The sequence below is a fragment of the Ipomoea nil genome, unplaced genomic scaffold (genome assembly GCF_001879475.1).
Source record: "Ipomoea nil cultivar Tokyo-kokei standard unplaced genomic scaffold, Asagao_1.1 scaffold3253, whole genome shotgun sequence".
NCBI lineage: Eukaryota > Viridiplantae > Streptophyta > Magnoliopsida > Solanales > Convolvulaceae > Ipomoea > Ipomoea nil.
The window spans coordinates 4,125-14,315 of NW_017619681.1; the positions used below are offsets into that span (position 1 = coordinate 4,125).

Consider the following 10,191-nt stretch of genomic DNA (forward strand, 5'->3'; position numbering starts at 1 on the left):
CGGTTGTGCAACCCATTGTTGAGATTCCACAAGCTGTTGAAACTCAACCATTGGAAGAACAAGTTCAGGACTTACAGCAACCTCCTGAGCTAGACTTTGAGCCAATGGTTGAACCAATTCAGGATTTTCAGCAAGATCCTGAACCCGCACAGATCAAAATTGAACCAATTCAAGAACTACATCCAGTTCCTGAAGAGGAAGTTGCGCCACAACCTTCACAAGGTACTGGTGTTTCAACGTTAAGACGGTCTACTCGGGTAAGGCGTTCAGCAGTTCCTAGCTATTATGTATCGTATCTACAAGAATCTGACATTGGACCTGAAAATGATCCCATAACGTTTTCACAAGCTACGAATTGTGCACAGTCCGATTTGTGGTTAGAAGCCATGAAAGATGAAATGAATTCCATGAAGAGTAATGGAGTTTGGAACCTTTTTGAGTTACCTAATGGGGCCAAGCCGATTGGCTATAAATGGGTATTTAAAACCAAAAGAGACTCATTAGGTAACATTGAGAGGTACAAGGCCAGACTCATTGCTAAAGGATTTACTCAAAAAGAATGAATTGATTACAAGGAGACCTTTTCTCCTGTATCAAAGAAAGATTCCCTTCGAATCATTCTGGCTTTAGTTGCACACTTTAATCTTTAGTTGCAACAAATGGATGTGAAAACTGCGTTTCTGATGCGTAGTATATTTGCAAACAAATAATTCTCGGAGTACGAGTTATCGATCCACAGGGAAGCGGTTGTATCAAGCACTAGTTACTAACTTATTCATTAGAGCTAATCCTAACAATTACTTAGATGATTGATTGGCATAAAATAAATAAAATAAAACAGAGGTTCAGGATTTTGAAAACAATTAGAGAGAAGTTGAGATTCATGGGATTCAAGTATTCAATCACCTAGTGCCAATTATCGTTTGCAATATTTAGTTTGGAATTAAGATTTGTGTGGGAATGCAAAGTGGAATCGAATTACTCCCGTAATCTCTATTCCTAGTGAATTTCCACTCCCATGGCTTAATCACCCAATAAGATCAAAGATCAGCATTCAATTATTCCTAATTACTACCCTCTCCCGATTGGCAACAATCTAGAATAAACTTCCCCTAATAAGTTCCCCTTTCCCAAGGACCAACCATTAGGTGCAATCGTGTGTGCCCTAATTTATGCCCCAACTCCCATTGGTGACACAAACATGGCTATGAAGCTAGTAACTATGGCCATTAATTACAAGCATCAAACAATATTATCACGATTGCAACACAAGTATTAAACCCAAATAATAATATATTAAAGAAACTGAGAGCTCAGGCACATAGGTTCATAAACACTTTTACCCAAGAATCTCTAAAGAATTTAGCCAAGCATGACTAAATTATACATAGCAAATATAAATAAAGAATTACAAATCATCAAAAGAGTACAAGAATTAATCAGACGATTTTCCCAAATCTCCCTAGTCTTCTTCTTGCTTTCCAAGACAACTTGTGGCGCTTGATTCACTACAACAAACTGACTATTTAGCGACATATATTTAGTGGCGGTTATACATAACCGCCTCTAAATGACTATTTTGAGGCGGTTTAGAAACCGCCGTTAATTTAATATAAGAAACCTAAATAACTAATTGGTAGCAAAAATAGAAATCTAAATAATTAATTGTTAGTGTCATTTACTTGCGGCGGTTATGACCGCCGCTAAAATATTTTAAAAAAAAGTAATTTCTAATTTCTAATATAGATATATATTATTTACGGAGGATATTGGGTTTTCAACGTTGAGTGAAGAGCAGCTGCGAGGAAGAAGAACAACAAACGAACACTAATTTAGCAGAAGCAAAGGGAGGAAAAATTCCAGTCCACTCGCCAGAGACCCTCCGTCTGCTCCGACCTGTCGGCGTCTCCTTTGTTTAATTTGCTCCACGGCGTCATTGTAAGGTTTGTGACTCCTGTGAATTTCTCACTGATTTTGTTCTCAAACAGTGTGTGTGAGAATTTATGAATTTAGTTTTTATCTTTTGAGGATTATTTTAAATTTCTTTTTGAATGTTTTTTGCAATTTGATTGATTCTCTCTATTGGAACTTGAATTCTTATGCTAATTTAGGATTGTTAACAGATTAGTTTTTTTGTAGCAATTGCATTCAAGGTGTTTGTCATATTGTCTACAGGGTGTTGTTCCTCACATTTTCCAAGAGCTTTGAAAGTACTTGATAAAGAAAATTTTCATTTGTATTTGTTGCAGGAACTGCAATTTTAATTTAGAGTTGGCATTTGGCATGAATTGTACAATTCTACAAAAACAGCTTAAGCCAATCATATTGGCATGTATTTTTATATATTTTTTGTAGGAATTGTAGTAAATCAAATTTCTATGAATTCCTATCCTTTTGCGTGAAATTTCAGTGAGCTGCCGATTTGTTTTTGAATTTTGAGTGTCAATCTCGCTAATTTGGTTGGAATTGTGTTTTTTCTTCTATATAATCTGTATGCTTAAATTAAATTATTCTCCTATGAATTGGTGCTGTGTGGTTTGAATGTCATAGTCATACTAACTGATGATACCATTTCAGAGAAGTCAGGAGAAAAGCATAAAAGTAAAAGCCACAAGCATAAGGATTCCTCGGTGAGTTCTCTTTCTATTCCTATCTTTACAAAAGTTCAGCATTAAACATGTTTTCAGTTGAAATGAGCCGAAAATAAACTCCCTACTTGCCTTGCATTTTCTGTTTATCATACTAATTTGGTAGACCATAAACATATGAGCCATTCTATTGGATAAAAATGTTAGACCCATCCCCTGCTTTCAGTTTGATTGAAAATGAAATTTTGATAGGTTAATACTAGAGACTACTCTCTACTCGGTTAGAGTCATATTTAATTTAATTTGTAGAGTTTGATTCTTACTTAAAATGACCTGACTCTGAACTATTTAATATGTTGTTCGAATACAAAAGTCATTTTCTAACATTACAGTTACTTTAATATTTTGCTTATCAAGTGTTATACATGGGGTGTAAAAATAATAATAATAATTTGCTTTGTTTCTTGGTGATTGTTTTCTTAGATTGCTTTAGAAGGAAACTTCTTATATGAAGAATTATGTCTATTCTGTTTTACACATAGCTAACGCGTTGATTTTTGTGGTACGTGTGCTTTTGCAGTTAATACTCTTTGCATCTTATTCTAGCAAGGATTAAAAAACGCCTCGAGTGCAGGTATCATTGTGATTTAAACAAGACTTATAGTTGTTAATCTTACTGTTGAATTATTCCTTCTTTGGGGTTATTAATGTTTTTTACTGCCTATAGACTTGGAATACAAAAGCTATCCAAGATTGCATCTTTATTGCCACTTCTCAAGTTATCTTCTTATCTCTTTCATTTTTAGTTATCTGTGTTTGTTCTACAGACTAAGGTTATATGGTAAGATTATCTGTTCTTTTATTACTGTTGAATTCTGTCTTAACAAGGATATATGCTAAGGTGAACTAATTCCTCAAATTCTCAATTCTAGTGTGTCTAAGTTTTAAATGAGGTTTGGAACTTTTTTTTGGTTCTTTTTATGTTTTGGCCCCTTTGTGTATTTTATAATTTTTGTGTATTCATGCAGGTGGCACGTAATGTGTTTGAAGCAGGGTTGAAAAACTTTATGCATGAACCTGAATACATTCTTGAGTGAGTTTCCTTCCCTTTTTGGCATCAAAATTCTATATATATATATAAGCATGAATCTGTTGCCTTGTTCAAGTTAGTAGTCCATTTTTCAGCAATTGTTCCTTTTAATTATTTGTGATTCTTTGAAGTAAATTCTCTCTGCATGTTCTTTATTTAGTGGCAGTTATACTAACCGCAGCTATTTTAACAACAAAACTTAAATCATAAGATAAAATGCTAGTAACCATTTTATCGGCTGTTTTCATTAACCATCTTAAATTATAAGTTAATTTATTTTTTGGGTTATTTCCATCTTTTCACCCACATCTCAATGTTGGAACAACACAACACAACATATAAAGCAATTCACATTAGAAAGCAGGATGCATTCCTAAAATTAATCTCTCGATATATCCTCCGCTTTCTCTCTCTATATGCATATATGTGGTCTCATCATTCTATACATATGACAATTCATCTTTCTTTCTCTTTGTAGATCTTGTATGCTAAACTACTAAAGTTTGAAAAATCTTCATATAGAGATTATGCATGGATAAATCTTGGGTTAATTTGCAGCGAAATACTTTGGAATATATAGAAGGGGTAAACAAATTAATTGATTTTGCTATTGAGCATAGATGTATTGAAGGAAGAATATTGTGTCCTTGTGTAAAGTGTAAATTTAGGTATTGGTTATATAAATTTGACGTGAAAGAACATTTAATTTGTGATGGGATTGTACCTGGATATGTTAATTGGATTTGGCATGGTGAAGGGGGATCTTTAGACACTTTTAGTAGCACTCCTAATGTTGTGCCTACTAATGTGCAAATTGAGAATCCTGAAGTAAATATCATTCATGATGCTTTTGCACATATTTCACATGGTATAAATGAACCTTCAACATCACAACAAACACTACTTGGGGATGGAGTATTACCTAGAGAGGATAGTGAAGACAGTAAAATATTTTATGAGTTGCTCAAAGATGGAAATCAAGAGTTGTATGAAGGGTGTAGCAAGTACTCAAAATTATCATTTTTGTTGAAGTTGTACCACATCAAGTGCTTGGGTGGAATAAGCAATAAAGCAATGTCTATGATTTTTGAATTGTTAAAAGATGCTTTTGAACAAGCAAGGCTTCCTGATTCTTTCTATGAGGCAAAAAAAACCATCAATAGACTTAGTCTTAATTATGTTAGCATTCATGCATGTCCAAATGATTGCATGCTATACTGGGGAGATGATAAAGCTGCAGAAACATGCAAAGTATGTCATACTTCAAGATGGAAACAACCAAACGGGAAGAATGGTGGTGATGTGCGTTGTGGTAGCAAGTTTAAAAAGAAACCTTCTAAAGTGTTGCGTTACTTCCCTCTTAAGCCTAGGTTGCAACGGTTGTTTATGTCTTCTAAAACTGCTGAGTATATGAGATGGCATGCTATGGATAGTAACAGATGGGTTGATGCGACATCCTAGAGACTCTGAATCATGGAAGCGATTTAATGAAGTCCATGTAGAATTTGCTGCTGACCCACGAAATGTTAGACTTGGGTTAGCTGCGGATGGTTTCAATCCATTTGGACATCAAAGTTCTACTCATAGCACTTGGCCTGTGATTTTAATTCCTTATAATTTGCCTCCATGGATATGTATGAAACAAACCTCATTTATTTTGTCTATGATTATTCCTGGGAAAAAGATGCCAGGGAATGATATAGATATTTACATGCAACCATTGATTAAAGAGTTAAATGAGTTGTGGAGTTTTGGAATAGAAACATTTGATGCTTCACAGGGTCAGTTTTTTAAACTACATGCAGCTCTAATGTGGACCATTAGTGATTTTCCTGGGCTAGGTAACTTATCTGGGTGGAATACACATACAGGGCTAGCATGCCCCTCATGCAACTTTGATTTTTTGCCAAATCGCCTTCCACATAGTAGGAAGTGGTGTTTTATGGGTCATCGTCGGTTCTTAGGGTCTTCTCATCGGTATAGACATCACAACTCTAAATTTGATGGAACCAAAGATTTGAGAAGTCCGCCAAAGATGTTGTCAGGTTCAGATGTTTTGAATCAGCTTGCAGATATCAATATTACATTTGGGAAAAACCTAGAAATGACTGAGAAGGGGAAAAGATCACGAGTGAGAAGAATTGAAGATGGTGATACGCAACAATGGAAGAAGAGAAGTATATTTTTCCAACTCCCTTATTGGGAATTCAATTTGTTGCGCCACAACCTTGATGTCATGCATATTGAAAAAAATGTTTTTGACAATGTGTTGTTTACTTTGCTAAATGACTCTGCAAGATCAAAAGATAATCTAAATGCTCGAATGGATTTAGTGTCAATGGGTATAAGAGATGACCTTTGGCCTAATGAAAATGGAAAATACTCTCCAAGTTGTTTTACAATGACAAATATAGAAAAAGATGTATTTCTTGCAACACTAAAGAGTGTATTACTGCCAGATGGTTACTCAAGTAATATTTCAAGATGTGTTGATTTGAAGAATCGCAAGATACATGGATTGAAAAGTCATGATTGTCACATTCTTATGGAACATCTATTGCCAATTGCCATACGTAATCTATTACCAGATCAAGTTTGTATGGTTTTGGTAGAATTGGGTTCTTTTTTCAGACAAATATGTAGTAGAGTATTAAATGTCAAAGAGCTTGATAACCTTCAAAGTCGACTTGTGCTAACATTATGCCATATGGAAATGATATTTCCACCATCATTTTTCACAGTAATGGTGCATTTAGTTGTTCACCTTGTTGATGAGGTTAAGCTTGGAGGTCCTGTTCCATACCGATGGATGTACAGCATTGAGAGGTGACTAAATTTTGGATATTTAAAGTTTTCTTTATTAGATTATCGATAAATGCATCTACTAATGTCTTATTTCTATATATTTAGGTACTTAGGACATTTAAAGTCTTTTGTACGCAACCGAGCAAACCCAGAAGGTTCAATAGCTGAAGGTTATATTGCTGAAGAATGTCTTACATTTTGCTCAAGGTATTTAGAAGGGGTTGAAACAAGGTTTAACCGATCTAGGCGTGTTGATGATGTGCCATTTTATGCTGAAAATATTCAAAGCAATATCTTCAAACAAATTGGTCGACCAGTAGGCAGTGTTTTAACTTTCCAACTAACTGATATAGAGAAACAACAAGCACATCGATATGTGCTAATGAATTGCAAACATGTTGACAAATACGTTGAGTAAGTAACATCCAAACTTTTGTATTTTGGTGAGAAATAACATATTATTTCAATTGTTACAAATGTGTTGTTATCACATACAGGGAATTTACAGTTTTAACGAAGAGACGACTAAGAAGGCGGACGAGATCTTCTGCGGAGATTCAAAAAATAGTTAATAGAGATTTTTCCAATTGGTTTGCAAAGAGAGTAAGAATTTCACCTCAAATCAATATTTTACTTCAAAATTAATTTACTAATACAATATCATTATGTTTTAGATCCTAAATAATGACAATCAAGAGCAAGTGCCAGATGACATTATGTTTTTAGCAAGAGGTCCACTTACTCATGCTAGAAGATTTTCTTCGTATAACATTAATGGTTTAAGATTTCGAACAGTGAACCGAGAAGAAGGACTGAAGTCTCAAAATAGTGGAGTATTTGTTATTGCTGGAACTCCAAGTGTTGCAAGTAGTCGTGATACTCATGGGGTTTTTGGAGATGTTGCTTATTATGGAAAATTGGTTGACATCATTGAACTGAATTACTACAGCAAATTTGTGGTTACACTATTTAAGTGTATATGGGCTGATACGACTACTCCAAGAGGGACAAGAATAGATCATTATGGCTTCACCGAAGTTAACTTCTCTAGAACAATACATGTTGGAGATAGTATAGATGATGAACCATATGTGTTAGCTGAACAAGCTCAGATGGTGTTTTATGTCACTAATGAGTTGGAGAAAGATTGGAATGTTGCAATACCTTTCAAACCAAGAGACTTTTTTGACATGGGTGAAAATGCAGACAGTAGCGTATATGATTGTACTTCAATCTCACGTGAAAACCAAAATCCTGTGGTTTTAAATGAGATTGAAAATTTGCAGTTAACAAGAGAAGAACTAAATGATGAAATAACCACTGTTGTTGATAGCGGAATTGAAAGAGCAGATAATGATTAAATTGTACAGGTCAACATGCTTACTCTCCTAGAGCTTTACTCTTTTTCTTCTTATTTTTTGTTCATTTCTGTTTTATTCTTTGAGATCACTAACCCTTCAACTGAACTCAAACGGAAATTTGTTTTTTATTTGATGTGTAGGTATGCTAGAGTAGAAGAACTCACTCGATTATGCAAATAATCTGCTTTCTGGAAATAGAAAGTCTAAGGATGTTATGGCATTACAAATCTCTCGCGCAATGACATATTTACATGAAAATGGCATCATTCATCGCGACTTGAAGCCCAGTAAGTAATTTTCTACGGGCCTAACTTTTGCTGCTAGCTATTTTGCTTATTAGTCATCAAGCTAATTAATCTTATTGGATTGCAGATAATATTTTTCTATCAGAAAGCAAGAAGAGTGTGAAGCTTGGGGACTTTGGGCTGTGTAGGGAGGGTCTGGAAGGTGATTTTTCTGCTGATGTTGGAAGCTTTCCCTGGATGGCTCCTGAGGTAGTATTGCAACTTTAATTTATTAACCAACCATCCATATTAAGATGTATGTATGTGTCTGCTTGCATCATATATATATATATATATATATATATATATATATATATATATATATATATATATATATATGTCTTCCAACTGTTTCTGAGTAATTTTCCCTTCTCAAGTTTGTTTATTCCGTGATTGATGATAAATAGTGTCATGTATTGGAAGTACATGCATTTATAAATAAGTTGAGAGGTTTGCTTTGTTAGAGGTGTAGCTTTAAGCATTTGGAGGTCTTTAGGCCAGTTGATACACTTCTTGCGATTTACTTCCTCTTTGCTAAGATAGCATACCCAGGAAATTGATTCAATCTTGCTGTTTAAAAAAAAAAAAATCTTGCTGTTAAGTTTTCACCATTGTTATATCATTGGTTTTGTGTTTGGGTAGTGTAGGATCAAGGTGTAATAAGAATTTCAAACCCATTGATAAATGAAGATAATGTAATGTATTCTGCAGATTTTAGCAAAGAAAGGAGTTGTGATTCTACCAGACATCTATGCAAACTCAGGTGGATTTACTGTCAGCTATTTTGAGTGGGTTCAGGTGATTACCTCTGTTGCTTTCACCAGCAAACTTCTTACACAACTTACTAATGGATTAAAGATCCTAAATTATTGAATATGTTTAATCTTCCTTGTAGAACATACATTCAAGGGTTTATGTGGGATGAGGAGAAAGTGAATGCAGAACTTCATAAATATGACCAGGGGTTTATGTGGGATGAGGAGAAAGTGAATGCAGAACTTCATAAATATGACCAGAGGTTTTAAAGATGTCAAGGACTGAGATTGTAGATTATGTTGGTCTATCCACCAAAGGCTGCCTGTATCTGCATTTGAAGAATAATGTTTTGAACTGTCAGGGAATGAAAATGCATTACAGTTAAAGACCATGGAAGAAATATCTAAGCTGAGAAGCTACTTCTTTTAATACTATTGAATATTATTATTTGATAAATATTAGTTACAATTGATTTTTTTCAATTAAATGGGTACATAGATTTTATTTGTGATTGCAATACGCATTTGAATATAAAGATTTTGAAGAAATATAATTAAATGATAGTTATAAAAATATAATAATGTAATTATAAAACATTTAGCGACACTTAATTATGAAAATAAAAAATTATTTAGTGACACTTAATAACCGCCTCTAATATTTTAAAAAATAAATCAAGACAAATATTTAGCAACACTTACTAACCGCCACTAAAATTTATTCAAATAAATATATATATTTAGCGGCGGTTTTGTAACCGTCGCTAAATTTATTCAAATAAATATATATATATATTTAGCGGCGGTTACAAGACCGCCGCTAAATGCACCCAAAACCGCCGCTAAATGAGTTTTTCATTAATTCCCGCGGTTGTTGAAAATCGCCGCTAAATGCTTCGCGACACACTATTTAGACACGGTTGAATAACCGCCGCTAAACACACTAGTGGCAGTTTGGAACCGCCGCTAAACGCAAAAAAAACCGTCGCTAAATGCCTGATTTGGTGTAGTGATTTCTCTCCTTCTTGTCTCCAAGAATCTCTGAATTCTCCCGGTCTCTATTAGGGTTGAGGAAGGGGGGATTTTATAGTGGGTACAAAGTTGAGATGAAATAGGAATCTTGTACAAAATTGGACTCAAATTATAATTCCTATATTTTAAATAAAGAATTGAAGTTGGAATTGGAATTTGGAATTGAAGTTGAATTGGGAAAACATTGCAGCCGCTAATCACTTTGCATGTCGCGTCATTCTCGACGCGTCGAATTAAGGCTCGACGCGTCGAGCCTCTTTGGCTCAGTTTTGTGAT

The 10,191-nt window shown here is 34.4% G+C and overlaps 1 protein-coding gene across 1 annotated transcript; it reads left to right on the top strand.

Moving 5' to 3' along the window:
* The first annotated feature begins 8,005 nt into the window (after window positions 1–8,005).
* Window positions 8,006–9,091, top strand: LOC109169167 (serine/threonine-protein kinase HT1-like). Its single transcript, XM_019318033.1, has 4 exons — window positions 8,006–8,131; window positions 8,217–8,338; window positions 8,840–8,926; window positions 9,024–9,091. Exons 1-4 carry the CDS (start codon window positions 8,059–8,061, stop codon window positions 9,051–9,053), a joined length of 312 nt encoding a protein of 103 aa, XP_019173578.1. The 5' UTR covers window positions 8,006–8,058; the 3' UTR covers window positions 9,054–9,091.
* Window positions 9,092–10,191: the final 1,100 nt, after the last annotated feature.